Source organism: Manis pentadactyla, chromosome 5 (genome assembly GCF_030020395.1).
Source record: "Manis pentadactyla isolate mManPen7 chromosome 5, mManPen7.hap1, whole genome shotgun sequence".
Taxonomy (NCBI): domain Eukaryota; kingdom Metazoa; phylum Chordata; class Mammalia; order Pholidota; family Manidae; genus Manis; species Manis pentadactyla.
In genome coordinates this window covers 786,280-802,038 of record NC_080023.1, presented here as the reverse complement: position 1 = coordinate 802,038, position 15,759 = coordinate 786,280, and the positions used below count along the sequence as shown (strand labels likewise).

The 15,759-nt window shown below is 57.0% G+C and overlaps 2 protein-coding genes across 2 annotated transcripts in view; one reads left to right on the top strand and one right to left on the bottom strand.

Annotated features, from left to right (window-relative positions):
* Positions 1-15,759, bottom strand: part of SORCS2 (sortilin related VPS10 domain containing receptor 2) — a 446,479-nt gene that overhangs the window by 226,451 nt on the left and 204,269 nt on the right. The gene's annotated exons all lie outside the window — the stretch shown is intronic.
* Positions 11,403-14,069, top strand: PSAPL1 (prosaposin like 1). The gene has a single exon (XM_036921378.2). The coding sequence runs from the start codon at positions 11,484-11,486 to the stop codon at positions 13,041-13,043; it is 1,560 nt and encodes a 519-aa protein (XP_036777273.2). The 5' UTR covers positions 11,403-11,483; the 3' UTR covers positions 13,044-14,069.

The window sequence follows — 15,759 nt, the reverse complement described above, 5'->3', positions numbered from 1 at the left end:
CGGGCACAGCTATTGTGTGCCGAGCTCAGCACTGCAAAGGAGGTGTGGCCCCTGCTCATGGGCACCTCCCGTGTGCCTGGAGACCCCCGGGGCAGGGGGGCAGATGCCATCTCAGCATGATGCTCAGTGCCCAGCTGAAGGGCACAGGTGGGATGTGGTGTCTCCTCAGGGTTCAGGGAAGGCTGACGTGACCCAAGCAGTGTCCCAAGGATTCTCGGTGCACTGGAATAACCCTCCCGCACCAGCCTGCACCTCAGTATCCACAAAGCCTCCATGATGGTGGCTACAACGGGCTACACTGTGTCCCCAAACAGTTGATGTCCTAGGCCTCCAGGACCTTGACCTTCCTGGGAGATAGAGTTGCTGCAGATGTAATTATTTCAGACGAGGTCACACCAGAGCTGGGTGGGCCCTAATCCAGGATGTCTGGTGTCCTTCTAAAAAGGAAGAAACTTACACACAGACGTGCACACAGGGTGAAGGCTGTGTGACAACAGGGGCAGAGATCAGGTGCACAGCCACAAGCCGAGGACGACGAGGAGGCCAGCCAAGTCTGGGGAGCCAGGGAGAGGCTGGCGCAGCTGCTCCTCACAGCCCAGAAGGAACCTGCTCTGCAGACCCCTAGCCTTGGACTTCTGGTCTCCAGAACTGGGAGAGAATGAACGCCTGTTGTCAGGCCACCAGCCTGGCGGTTGGTTAGGGGGCCCCAGGACACAAACACAGCGGCTCTGATGGGCACAACAGCCAGGTACCCACGGTTCCTGAGGCTGCAGGCAAGCGCAGATGAGAGAAATGGAGTCCCACCATGGGGCAGGCTGGGCAGCTGGACAGGAGCTTAAGCTCACCCCGCAGTCCCCAGGGTGGGTGGGAGGGGCCAGGCTGGGTGCTCTGCCTCCCACCAGCTCACGGGGAGTGTTAGACGTCTGTGGAATCGCTGGGTTGAATGTGGAGCATGAGACAGAGGAGGCAGGGACACGCCAGGTGTCCATCCTGAGCCACTGGGGCCTGGCCTGGACGAGGGGACCTGGGCAGGCAGACCTGTTGGGCTGTTGTTGTGACATCCAGGTGAGAGGCAGGTATCTGACCCAGGGCGTAGCACAGAGGACATCCCCTCCCTTCCCTCCTCCGTCCCCCACCTCCAGCCACCTCTGTTCCCTTTCCAGAGCCCAGAGCTCCTCCCTGCTCCGCTCAGCCCAGGCGGTCTGCTGCTCTACCCTCACCTGCTCCAGTGCCCAGAGGCTGCCCTCACCAAGGTCACCAGCATCCCCTGACGGCCAGAAACCCCAGTCCTCCGGGCAGCCATCGCTACCACACCCCCTTACACACGCCCCCCTGGATGGAGCTGATTCGTCTCCCACCATCTCCCTGACTGTTCTCACCCCGAGCCCCCGAGGGCCACCCAGAGGTGGGACCTCATACTCCCTAGCGACCCCTGGCCTGTCCCCGCACTCCACTGAACCCATCCTGGGGTCACCTCTCACCTTCTCCAGCCTGCCCCTCCCATCCTGTGAGCCGGGGCTGCCCCTCCGCCCCTGCCTCACCACACACGGTAGTGGCCTCGCCCTCAGTGCCCCTTCCTGTCCTCTGTACCATGCCCTGAGTCAGGGGTCAGACACCTGCCTCTCACCTGGACGTCACAACAACAGCCCAACAGGTCTGCCTGCCCAGGTCCCTCGTCCAGGCCAGGCCCCAGTGGCTCAGGACGGACACCTGGCATGTCCCTGATTCCTCTGTCTCATGCTCCACTTTCAACCAGCAGCATGTCCAGTTGGTTGACTCCAAATGGACAGGGGGTCCCTGCCCACCCCACACCCCAGCACTGGGCCCCAGCGCCCCTCACGGATCACTGTGGCGGCCTCTCCCTCCTCCTGGCCGGCTCCCCGGCTTCCACCCTGCCTGCCTGCTATTCCTGCACCCACCTGCCGCAGGCCCTTGGCACAGGCTGGCCCCTCAGCATGGAGTACGCCTTCCACAAAGTCCACCTGGCCCCCACCACACCTTCTCCAAGTTTTCACTCAGATACACTGTTGAATCACCGAGACTGCCCTGCCCACGCCCCTGCCCCTCACTCAGCACCTTTTCCCATCATACAACACCTGCTAAGTTATTATGTTTGTTGTTGAAGTTCTGCATCCCCCCATGGGTTCCAGGAGCACAGGGGTGGGGACTGCCAGTTTCATTCACTCAGATACCCCAAACCTGGAACAGCCCCAGGCACGTGGTGGCTGCTCAGTAACTACCTGCCAAACGTTGGCCTCCGAGTCAAGCTGCCGACAAGGTGAGGCCACCTGCCCTCGGAATCCTAGTCCCCACCTGACAGAGTAGGGAGCACTCTGCCATGTCCCGGCTTCCTCTCTCCGCCCATGGCAGTGAGACGACCTACTTACCTGTGGGTGAGGCCCTCCCGCTCTGACAGGGGCCTGCCCGCGGGCGCTCTCCAGGGGCAGGAGGCCGAGTGGGACGCGCTCTGCTAAGATCCTCCCGGAGACGCAGCTGGGCTGGGAGCTGCTCCCCGCCCGGGAGGTACCTGGGGGACAGCACCTCGTCTGAGCTCTCAGCTGTGCCAGGAGGAGCCCCAGGCCCAGGAGGAAGGTGCTGGGCACATGGGAGACACGTAGGCGGTGGCTGCCCTCTGGGGCCCCTGACTGGAGGTCTCCGAGCTCTGGAGGTGTGTGTGTCCAAGGCTTTGGCCGCAGAGTCCCAGAGACCCACGTCTGAACACCCCAGGTTCCTGGCTGCCCTGTTCCTGATCGTTGTGCCCACCCCCCAGGTTCCACACCTTCAGAGTCTACGACTGCCTCCAAGCGCCTGGAGTCGGGGGCCATTGTGACCGACTGATTCAGCGCCTCGCAAGGTTTTCGGGTCATGGGGCTAAGGCACTGGGGTCTGCCCTTCAAAGTGCTCCCCCAGGCCCCTGTGTCCCAGAGCCGGCTCCGGCTCCGAGCACATTTGCTCTGTGCTAAGAACTTTACAGACCGTGTGCAGTGACTGTGTGCAGCAAGCACCCCACCAACACCCAGGGCCCTAACCCAGACGCTGTCCACACAGGGGGACCTGCCTACCTCCAGGCTGCCCAGGGCCAAGGCAGGCTCCTGAGCACAACCTTGGTCAAGGTCAAGGTCAAGATCAGCAGTGCCTTGGGCCCATCCATGAACTTGTGTCCCCAAAAAATATGTTGAAGCCCTAAGCTCTGGTACCTGTGACACGACCTTAGTTTAGGAATAGGGTCTTTGCAGATGTAACAAGGTAAGATGAGGTCACACTGGAATAGGGTGGCCCTAAATTCAATGACTAGTGTTCTCATAAGAAAAAGGGAAATTTGGACACAAACATACACAGGAGGACATGTGACAATGAAGGCAAAGATTGGAGCAATGTGGCCACAAGCCCAGGGCTGCCTGGAGCCCCCAGCGGCTGGAAGAGGCAGGAAGGGTCATTCTGGAGCCTCCAGAGGGGGCCCGTCCCGACTAACACCTTGACCTCAGACTCTGGCCCCCAGACTGTGAGACTGAATCTGTGTGGGACGCCCCCCACGTGCACTGACTTGTTACGGCGGCCGCAGGACATGGATGCACCCCCAACCCACTGTTGATCAGCAAGTCCCAGGGGCACCTGCTGAGGCTAGGAGATGCCTTTGGCCCCGTCCCTTCTCTTTATTGTCACTGTGAGACAAGGAGGCCGTCAGATAGAAGCCAAACCTCAGGCTTGCCTCTGAGGCCAGCCAGCCCCACATGGGGGCGTCAGGTTCAGCCGCAGTGGGAGATGCCGAGGGGTCCCTGAGGGAGAGAGGAGGGTCCTCCATCCCGGTCACACGTGGCGCCCATCTGTGAAACAGCCGGGCTGCCCGGGAGCCTCTGACTCCTTGCAGACCTCGTCTCCCACCGTCTGGGGGCACAGGCGTCTCCGGGTGAGCAGACCCGGTCCATGGGACGCGAGTGGACAGTGCTGGTCTCGGCTCAGACCACCACTGGTCCAGCTCCCATCCCACCAGCCTCGAGCTTGGAGGCGCTCTGACAGGGCACTCTGGCATCCCGTCATCCTGGCCCTGCGCAGGAATCTCACTGCCCCGGCTCCTGCCCTGAGCTCTGCCTGGCTGACCCGTACACCACACCTGTTGGCCCGGGTGTGAGTCACTGCCTCCCACTCGGCTCCTTGGCAGCCCTCACCCCACCCTGGAAGCCTCCACGCACGGCCCCAGATGCACTCTGCCCCTGCGCTGTGAGGCCCAGGCCTGGCGGCAGGGGCCCGGGCTCGGCTTCCTGGCAGCTGTGCCGCAGGCCAGTGTGCCCCCTGGAGAAGGCCCTGACCCCGGTCTCGGGCTGCCGCATCCATGCCCCTCACCTGGGCGCCCTCTCTCCTAGACCTTACAAAGATGGTCCCTGGACACCCCCTGTGTCCACCTTCTCGGAAGCAGCAATGACTCCACTGAGGGGCCCGGAGGGCTGTCCGGCTCATGCTGTGTAGGTGCTCCTATCCCCTGGCCTCTTCGCTGCAGAGGCAGCAGGCATCCCCTCCTACTGGCACTGCTTGGGAATCCCACGGCCCACCCCAGGCCTTGCCCAGGGACCCACTTCATCCCAGCGCTGCACCCTCTCCACCTTCAGAGGGGCTGCGCAGGCCACCCAGCTTTGAGAGTGCCAGCCTCCTGGCCCCATTCTAGCCCTTCGTCTGCTTTCTTTGACCCCACAGGACTCACTTCCACCTGACCCTAGATGGTCACTTGGTCTGTCCCCTGAACCGGAATATCCGTTCCTTGTCTGTCTTCTTCCCTGTTGAGCCCCCAGCTCGCAGCAGGGGCCTTAAAAATACATGCAAAATGAGTGATTCCATGAATCCCATCCCCAGGCCGAATGAGGCAGGCAGCGCAGGTGGGTCCCAGGTATGTGACAGCAATGTCACCCAGAAGGAGGGCAGAGACTAAGAGAGGCACCCCTGGGAGTGGGCGGGGGGGAGCGTCAGGATGGCCTCAGTGGAAGGGATGGCAGGAAGCTGGTGCTTCTGGGGACAGACATTCCGGAACCCAGGCCGGAAAGCCCTCCCGGGCTAGGACTGGCGGCAGACGCCTCTGCCAGTCTGTGCTGGAAGAGTGAGCTCCGTGCCCGTAGGGCCGGCTCCTTCCCCGACGCACAGCAGGGTGGCCACAGTGACAAGAGAGGACGGGGCCCGCAGGGTGCTGAGAAATGGGCGGTGTTTTCTGCTCAGCCTCAAACCCGGCCAGGCTCCCAAGCTGTTGGCAAGCTCGGCCCACCTCCTCGGCTTCCCCTCCCTGACCCCAGGCTCCAGATAAGCTTCCGCCCACAAACTCCCAGCACCCTCCAGCCATTGAGGCCAGGCTGGGCTTTGCTTAGGAAGAAACGGTGAACAGCTCCCAGATAACTTTTTTAAACAAATGCAGTTTATTAAACCTCCCGCAAGCACTAGCCTCTGCTGGACGGTGGGTGGCAATGAGCGCCCACCCCGTGATGCCCGCGTTCTCTGTAGGGCTGAAAGCAGAGTGTGGGGCGGCGCTGTTGGGGTGACAGCACCTGGTGCCACCACTTTAGGAGAGTCCCTGGAGGCATCTGCTCAGCATACACAAACCTCAAGACCCCCAAGTCTCTCCCCTGGGTGCCCACCCGCAGGACACAACATTCTGTCCCCCACATGCCACCTAGAATGTACAAAACAGCGATATTTCAATAGCCCCCAAAGCGACGCTGCCCACAGTGGGGGAATAGGCTGCGCCACAGCCACGCGATGGGGCACTGCTGAGCACCGGGGGCCCTGCAGCTACAGAGACACTGTGGGTGGCCCTCAGACAGCTGCGAGAAAGCAGCAGACACGGGGGACAACGTGAGCGTGGGCTCAAACACAGGCGAGCCGAGTCAGTGGTGCAGAAAATCAGAAGAGTGCCTGCTCGGGTTGAGGAGCAGCCGGAAGGCACAGGGAACGTTCTGCAATGTGATGGGGCCTGACCTGCCCAAATTCACCACGTTGCATAGCTAAGATGAGCATGTTTTGCTGTATGTGAATTTTATCTCAATAGACTAAAGAGAAATGAGTACAAATACAGAAGTCTAGTAAGTAGGTTTTGCTTTTCACAGTGGCGGAAGTCAGCATTTCTAAACTGCATTTTTTTCTATTTTAGAGTTCAGCAAATGAGCAAATATTAAGGATAATGGGAGCCAAGCTCCTCACTGTTGGTCAGGGGACTTGATCTAGAGAGAAAGAACCTTGCATGTGGTCTGAGGCGAGGGACTATCAGCAGGAAGTCGTGGTCATATAAGGAAGTATTGGAAGGATACATGAGTGTTACATGTATGAATGTGTCTACATGTACTTATGTTTGTTTCTGTATCTGTGAACGTCCCTTCCTGTACTTCCATATGTACATGTCCTTCCTCCTTTACTCCATCAATAAGAGCCAGTGTTTTCACTGCTCTGTTCACCCAGATGGCCAGGAAGTAACGGCCACAGCAGCAGGGGGCACACCCGGGGCCCAGGTCTCGGTTTCTAAATACCATTTTCCTGAGAGAGCAGGCTGATTCCGGGGCTGGTGTAAGGAGAGCGCCAGACGAGTCTGGACCAGTTCTCATTCCAGAAAGCACAGCTGTGCCCCAAGAATGATGGTCACATGTCAAAGAGACACAGGCTAGCAAAAAGGGGCTCCCTGTTGATCAAATCTGGAGCAATTTAGGCATCAAAACAATTGATGGTAGTGGATTACAACCTATTAAATGAAATAAACTGCATCTGATCATGAGGAAACCCCAGTGTGACAGAATTCTACAGAATAAATGGCCTGTCCTCTGCCAGTAGGAAAGACGGGTCAAGAAGGGGATTGAGTAGTGGCGAGAATGTGCAGTATGAGACCCAGATCAGAACATAGCCTGGGGAGTGAAATACAGACACAGGGCAGCCCCATAGCCACTGCTGAAGTTTGAATATGGGCTGTGTGGTCAGATAATAGTACTGTATTGATATTACAGTTTTCTCTGTTCATAAATGCTCTGTGACTAGCTGGGAGAAAGTCCTTGTCCTTCAGAAATGGAGTCTTCAACCTATTCTCAACAAATCAGGAACAAAATATCTTTAAGCATATATGTGTGCAGATAGACAGACAGACAGACGAGAGGAACTGAGAGGCAGGGAGAGGGGAAAGCCCCAGAGCAAACAGGCAAATGCACCTGGGCATGGGTGTACAGAAGCTCCCTGCACTGATTTTGCAACTGGTCTCTAAGCTTGGAATTGTGTCAAAATAAAACATAACCCTTCATTTCCTATACACTAACAATAAACTAATAGAAAGAGAAATCAGGAAGACAATTCCATTCACAATAGCATCAAAAAGAATGAAATACCTAGGAATAAACCTAACCAAGGAAGTGAAAGACCTATACCCTAAAAACTATAAGACACTCTTAAGAGAAATTAAAGAGGACGCTAACAAATGGAAACTCATCCCATGCTCCTGGCTAGGAAGAATTAATATCGTCAAAATGGCCATCCTGCCCAAAGCAATATACAGATTTGATGCAATCCCTATCAAATAACCAACAGCTTTCTTTGATGAACTGGAACAAACCGTTCAAAAATTCATATGGAAACACCAAAGACCCCAAATAGCCAAAGCAATCCTGAGAAGGAAGAATAAAGTGGGGGGATCTCACTCCCCAACTTCAAGCTCTACTATAAAGCCATAGTAATCAAGACAATTTGGTACTGGCACAAGAACAGAGCCACAGACCAGTGGAACAGAATAGAGAATCCAGACATTAACCCAAACATATGTGGTCAACTAATATTTGATAAAGGGGCCATGGACATACATTGGAGAAATGACAGTCTCTTCAACAGATGGTGCTGGCAAAACTGGACAGCTACATGCAGGAGAATGAAACTGGATCACTGTCTAATCCCATACACAAAAGTAAATTCGAAATGGATCAAAGACTTGAATGTAAGTCATGAAACCATAAAACTCTTAGATAAAAACATAGGCAAAAATCTCTTAGACATAAACATGAGTGACCTCTTCTTGAACATATCTCCCCGGGCAAGGGAGACAAATGCAAAAATGAACAGGTGGGACTATATTAAGCTGAAAAGCTTCTGTACAGCAAAGGACACCATCAATAGAACAAAAAGGTATCCTATAGTATGGGAGAATATATTCATAAATGACAGATCCGATAAAGGGTTGACATCCAAAATACATAAAGAGCTCACGCACCTCAACAAACAAAAAACAAATAATCCAATTAAAAAATGGGCAGAGGAGCTGAATAGACAGTTCTCTAAAGAAGAAATTCAGATGGCCAACAGACACATGAAAAGATTCTCCACATCGCTTGTCATCAGAGAAATGCAAATTAAAACCACAATGAGATATCATCTCACACCAGTAAGGATGGCCAACATCCAAAAGACAAACAACAACAAATGTTGGCGAGGTTGTGGAGAAAGGGGAACCCTCCTACACTGCTGGTAGGAATGTAAATTAGTTCAACCATTGTGGAAAGCAGTATGGAGGTTCCTCAAAATGCTCAAAATAGAAATACCACTTGACCCAGGAATTCCACTTCTAGGAATTTACCCTAAGAATGCAGGATCCCAGTTTGAAAAAGACAGATGCACCCCTATGTTTATCGCTGCACTATTTACAAAAGCCAAGATATGGAAGCAACCTAAATGTCCATCAGTAGATGATTGGATAAAGAAGATGTGGTACATATACACAATGGAATATTACGCAGCCCTAAGAAAAAACAAATCCTACCATTTGCAACAACATGGATGGAGCTTGAGGGTATTATGCTCAGTGAAATAAGCCAGGCGGAGAAAAACAAGTACCAAATGATTTCACTCATATGTGGAGTATAAGAACAAAAGAAAACTGAAGGAACAAAACAGCAGCAGAAGCACAGAACCCAAGAATGGACTAACAGTTACCAAAGGGAAAGGGACTGGGGAGGACGGGTGAGAAGGGAGGGATAAGGGCGGCAAGAAAAGAAAGGGGGCATTACAATTAGCATGTATAGTGTTGGGGGGTCACAGGGTGGGCTGTGCAACACAGAGAAGACAAGTAGTGATTCTACAGCATCTTACTATGTTGATGGACAGCGACTGTGAACGGGGATGTGGGGGGGACTTGGTGAAGGGGGGAGCCTAGTAAACATAATGTCCTTCATGTAATTGTAGATTAATGATACCAAAAAAAAACATAACCCTTCAAAACAAAATAGCTGTGGAGCAACCACAATTTTCAAACACTGCTGAGGCCAGCAGGGACTGGTACAACCACTCTGCAAACCTGCCTGTAGGAATCCACTTGTCATCTGCGCGCTGCCCCAGCAATTCCACTCTGATCAAACCCGGCAGAGACGGGGAGGCGTGTGCATCCTCAGCCATGCACAGAAACACCGAGAGCAGCGCGGTCCATGCTAGCCCCATGTTCGAAATGACCCGAATGTCCGTCCAGGGTAGAACAGATAAATGAGCTGTATTTCACCTAGTGGAATTCTACACAGAAATGAGAACACCAGACCCACCACTCCACACAGCAGGGTGGACGAATCACACAGACATATATCACACCAAAGAAGCCAGGCAAAATAGTCAGGGTAGCCGTGCCAGGCTGGGGGCAGGGCCTAGGGATGACCAGAAGGTGTGGGGGCTGCCAGGAATTGTTGATACTCTGTCTGGATCTGGGGGCTGCCTCTGTTTGTGGATCTTATAATTTGTGCCTTTTTTTGCATACATGAAATACTTCAATAAATATTTTAAAATTAGAAAGTCCAAAAGAAAAGGCTCTTATATACTTTTTTAAAACAAAACAAGTTTAGTATTGCATCAGCAGGGCTCTATACTGGGCCTGAGGAGTACAATAAAGAGGAGAATGTTCCGGGCCCCTGGGAAGTGCAGCATCTGTGGAAGGTGCCCAGGCAGCCACATGGGGCTGGATGGTGAGAAAGAAGAAGGCCAGGGACTGCCTGGGGGCCCTGGCACAGGCCTTTCTGCTTGCTCAGCCCTGTGCCCACAGTCCTCAGAGGAGGAGAGTGGGTGCCCCATGATACCAGGTGACGCACTGAGTCAAGAGTGGGCACAGAAAAGTGTGCTGAAATGAACCAACAGCTGTCTGTCCCAGGCAGGTCCAGAGAAGGGCACCCCCAGGTCTCCAGCCCCACCTCTGCGAATGAAGTCCAGAGCCAGCTGGCTGCCATGCCTGCTGCTGAGATGCCCAGCCTCACTGCGTCCCAAAACCACCTCTCCTCTAGTCCAAAGGACCCACTGTCCTTGGAAGGGAAGCAAGGGCTCAGCAGACCCTGTCTGTCCACCCACCCCAGCCCTCCAGACAAAAGGCGGCCACAACAGCTCCTCCCACATTCCTCCACCGGGCCTGTCACAGTTTCAGGCCACGCCACCTGCCCCACATAGCTGAGGACCGAGGGGCTCCCACGGAGCACCCTGCACCCCGGCATCTGAGTGAGGGCTCACACCCACCAAGGGGTGCAGGTGCCCCAGGGGAGCCCTCTACCATGGGGGCCCCAACCCGCCCACCTCTGGGAGGGCCCTGAGGGTGTGGTAAGCCAAGTGGAAATCAGGCCAAAGGCAGGCTGGCTCAGGAATTCTCCACTTAAGGAACAGGATCCGCCTCAGGACGCCATGTGTGTCTGCCCAGCCTGGATTCTCTTGCCTGCCAGCTCTTTTAAAAACTAAGGAAGAAAAAAAAAACATAATAAATGACCCAGGACTGAAACAAACCCCTTTTATGTATGTGTACTTTGAATCCACATCTTTGTGTCCACTATGGGCCAGTCCACACTTGGCCAGGTTTCTGGAAGGAACTGACCAACCCAGGCACTCACTTGCTGAGAGCTTTCACCGGTGTGGCTTGTCCTGGGAGGTTGATGGCACTCTCATTCACAGTGAAGACAGGACACTCAGCAAGCACACCTCCCCAGACAGCACAGCCGGCGAGGCCAGGGCCCGCGTGGAACCAGCCAGGACTGCCATGGCGGGCCAGTCGTTAAATCCACTTAACATCCTAGCAGAAATGTTAGAATGCCTTTATGTACTTCCCAGGGAAGGGCAGCAATTCCCCTGGGGTCTCTTCTTCTAGGAGGGGACCCGGCCAGGCACACAGGTCAGGACGGGACACTGAGTCACAGGGAGGCCCCGGCTCCCAGCAAAGGGATCTTGAAACGCCCTTCATTCAAAGACAAGCTGGGCTCTGAAAGACAGGAGTGCATCCAGGGGGAAGAAGGGAGAGCAGCGCTCCTTGCAGGCGGAGGCTTCGCGAGGACAAAAGGAAAGAAGCAGATGGCGACCACAGCCAGGCTTGAGGCTCGTCCTATAGGGAAGCCCAGGGTTATGAGTCAGGGAGGGAGGCGGCCGAGGGCGGGGCCGCCCTGCACAGCTGCCCAGGCGCCAGGTGAGAGAGCTGGGTTTATAGCAGCGGCCGGGCTGAGCAGGGCACTGGAGCTGGCCGAGCCACCACCAGCATGCTCTGCGCCCTGCTTCTCCTGCCCAGCCTCCTGGGGGCTGCTCTGGCCAGCCCCACCCCCGACCCCCAGGGGTGTGCAAAGGGCTCGGCCGTGTGGTGCCAGGACCTGCAGGCGGCGACAAGGTGCGGGGCCGTGGGGTACTGCCGGACGGCTGTCTGGAGCAAGCCCACTGCCAAGTCCTTGCCCTGCGATGTGTGCCTGGATGTGATGACTGCCACCAGCAACGGGCTGGACCCTGACGCCACGGAGACCGACACCCTGGCCTTGGTGACAAAGGCGTGTGAGTGGCTTCCCAGCCAGGAGGCAGCAGCCAAGTGCAGGGAGCTGGTGGATGCCCACCGCTTGGCCCTCCTGAGCATGCTTGACGAGGCCCTGGGCAGCGCCCCGGCACAGGTGTGCACCGCGCTCACCCTCTGCCAGCCGCTGCAGAGACACCTGGCCACCCTGCGGCTGCTCTCCAAGGAGGACACATCAGAGGTGGCGGCGCCACTCATGGCCCACAGGCCCCTCGGCTTCCACCCTCCGCAGATTCCCGGGGGCACCACGTGCCAGGACTGTGTCCAGCTGGTCACCCGACTCCAGGACGCAGTTGGGTCCAACTTGTCCAACTTGGCAGAAGTGACCACGCAGGAGCAGTGTGAGTCCCTGGGGCCTGGCTTCACTCTCCTTTGCAAGAACTACATCCACCATTTTTTTGCCCCAGCTGAACAAACACTGAGGCTCGTAGTGCCGAAGGAGATCTGTGGGAAGGGGGGCTTCTGTGAGGGGCTAGAGGGGCAGGCCCACCTGGCTGCTGTGGCCGGGGTCCCTTCCCTGGAGCCGGTATCCTCAAGAAGGAAGACTGAGATGCACATGAAGGCCGGCCTGACCTGTGAGATGTGTCAGCAGGTGGTCCAGGAGCTGGAGGGGTGGCTGGAATCCAACAAAACAGAGGTCCTCATCACCCATGCCCTGGAGCGCGGCTGCACCAAGATGCCCACGTCCATCATCCAGGAGTGCATCACCTTGGTGGATGCCTACAGCCCCTCCTTGGTGCAGCTCCTGACCAAAGTCACCCCAGAAAGGGTGTGCAAGGCCATCGGTCTGTGCAGTGGCCAGAGGCGGGCCCGGGCAGTCGACGAGGCCTATGCAAACACGCTGCCCCCAATACCGAGCAGGGAAAACCAGGGCATCTTCTGCAATGGATGCAAGAGGCTGTTTGCCGTGTCCGCTCGCAACCTGAGGCTCAAGAGCACGGAGCGCAGCATCCTGAGGCTCTTCAGGAGCGGCTGCGGCATCCTGCCGCTGCCCTACATGGTGCAGTGCAACCGCTTTGTGGCTGAGTACCAGCCCGTGCTCACTGACAGCCTCAGGGACATAATGGACCCTGTGGCCCTGTGCACGAAGATGGGTGCCTGCCACGCCCCCAAGGTCCTGCTGCTGGGCACTGACCAGTGTGCCATGGGCCCGGGCTTCTGGTGCATGAATCAGGAAACGGCTGAGATGTGCAATGCTGTGGAACACTGCCGGCACCACGTGTGGAAAGAGACGCCCTCCCACGCCAGTCAGCATGCGTGATCATGGCCTCCAAAGATCCAGGGCCTGCTAGTGCCACCCAGGAGGGCTCCTTATCTGCCTGAATCCCACAGGGGCCCTACGAGGTGGGTGCTGTCCCCAACCCCATTTCACAGGAGAAACCAAGGCTCTGGGCGGGGAGGCTGGGAAGGAGCAGGGCTGAAATTCTGAGCCTGCAGAGCATCTAACAGCGACGGCATATGGCTTTGCCCTTGCAAGTGTCTGCAGTGGGCCGGACCAAGCTGCGTGGGGTGCCCTCCCCGGCTGACTGGCCCTGGTCTCCGTTGCTGCAGTGTACTGTGTACTGTGTACTGTGCAGTGTTCTGGTGCCCCTCTACACCTTGCTGATGAACACCCGGGCTGAGCTGTGGTGGCAGGGCAGAGAGAGTGGGAGGGATCACGTGGAGTGGGGCCCCATCCCTCTTGCCCAACAGCTTGGGCAGGGACGGGTTCTCATCCACAGCCACACTCTTGAGCGAGCCAGACTTCCTCACCCTGGGCTCCTCGGGTGGCCCCAAGGTGCTCATCAGGTGCGAGTGCCCGGGTACCTTCCTGGGGAGGAGGCTGGGGCCTTGGCCACATCTCCAAGGGGCATTTGGGCTTCAGAGCAGCCCGTCCGATGCCTCTGCCCACCACGGGGACCCTCTGCTTGTGCCCCAGGTGCTCAGGGCCCTGCTGACGGAAAGCCTGTTTTATGCTCTAAATGAGGAGAGAAAAACATGTCCGGTGAGAGCCCAGGGGGAGAGCCAGGGGTCTGCAGTGGCTTTGAGGGGCTGTGGAGCAGTGGGCACACAAGCCATGGTGGGTAAGTCCCTGCACCTGCCAGAGCCTTAGTTTTCTAATCTGTGCGCTGGGAGTGGTCACTCCTGCCTCCTGGGAATGTTGACGCAATTCAGGGAGATGTCACCAAGCTTCTCCCCACAAGAGACCAGCATCTGCCAGTCCGCTGGGACCAACAGAACCCAGCTCGGAGCCCCAGAAGAACCTGGCTGTGCAAGGACTGAATAAACTGCTAGCATCCTGTGAAAAGTGTCTTCTGTGTTGTTCTTCTCACGGAAGGCCTGGCCCGAGAGCGGCTGCCACACCTGCCCTCCTCCTGGCCCCCCCAGGGGCCCCTCAGCACCTGCCATGGTTTCTATTGTGCTTGTAGCTTCACGGACCTGCCCAGAACGCCAAGAGCCCCTCGGGGACCCTGGGGCATGACCCCCACTGTGTCCTGTGCCCAGCACAGGGCTGGCACACAATAGGTGCTCCAGCATTTGTGGGACACACACGAGTGTTTCCACATGAGGCCTGTCCTGGTAAGGCCCAGTGGCTGCCTACAGCCAAATTCTCTTCTAGAACAAGAGAAGGGCCCAGGCCCAGGTTGGCAGGGCCCTGAGTGGGTGCACTTTCCCTGGAGGCCACACCTGAGCTCTTGGGTCAATGTCCAGGCTCCGGCCACCACCCCAGAAAGAATGCATTTCTACACTCCTCAATGCTGGCACCTGTTAGCTGGGAAAGCTGGGCCATGCGTCAGCCCCATCCAAGATGAGGACAGCAAGGGGCTGATGATCATACTGGCCCTGACGTGGCCAAGGACAGCAGCTCCGTGGCAGATTCCACAGTACTGATGCCTTGTCATTGATGAACCACCCAGGCACCACCTCTGCAGGCTGTTGGTCTGCCGGGGTCTCCACCCAGGGAACCAGGCTCACCCCTCTGGGAAAGGATGGAGCTTCGGCCCCTCTTTGGGCCTAATGGGGCCACCTGCGGACAGCTGTGTGACAGGCTGCAGCTTTCAGGGGTATCCCTCATCACATAATATGGCTGGCCTGCAAGAGGTCAGAAGAGGGTGAGAGCCACGTATCTCCCAGGCGGCCCACCCATGCAGAGCCGAGACACTACCCGGGACCCTCCAGCGCGGAGCTCTTCTCCTTCCCTCCGCCCAGAGCTCCCTATAGCAGGCAGGGTTAGGGGCCCCACATGCCCCTTCCCTCTGCCACCCCTGCCCCCAGGCCTGGGAACCAGTTGCTCCCACCAACGTGCTTTTCAGCTGCAACCGCGTGTAGGCCCACCAACGCACCTCACGCGTGCCGGCCGGTCATGACCAGAGCGCCACGGAGCCCAGCTGACGGTGACCCACAGCTCCTGCTCCCTCCTGGGGCTGCCTGGGGACCCAGGTCCGAGCTCTGTGCCTCCCTGCCAGCATCCGGGCCCCCACTCGATGCCTGCGCTCCCTCTATTAGTACCCTCCCCACCCCAAGAGCCCTGGAGGCGGGCCGCACAGCCCAGAGGAGGCAGCGCTCTGCTGGGTGAGCAGGACGCCCTGTCCTGGGACTGCCCCAGGGGTCTCCAGGCCTCTGCCAGACAGGCCCTGGGTGTCCTCCAGAAAGCACAGTAAGTCTGGAATACTCCAGAAAACCTACCAGCGGAGACCCTCGCGCTCTCCCATCCAAATCAGGAATCACGGGAAGGGCCGGGTCCAGCCGCCCCTCGTTCGACACTTTTCTCAGGAGAAAAGCCGTTTGCTGGTAGAGACTTTGAACCTGGTATAAACACACCCAGGGCTGTTCCTTCTTTTGCAGAGACTTAATTTATACAGACTTGGGGCTCTCCTGGAAAACCCAGAAAAGTGGTCGAGGTGGACAGTACCTTCCCACAGCAGGAAGGGTGAGTCCCGAGCCTGGGGAAGACGCGCCGGGCAGGAGCCACGCAGCCATTCTCTCCCTGTCCCTTG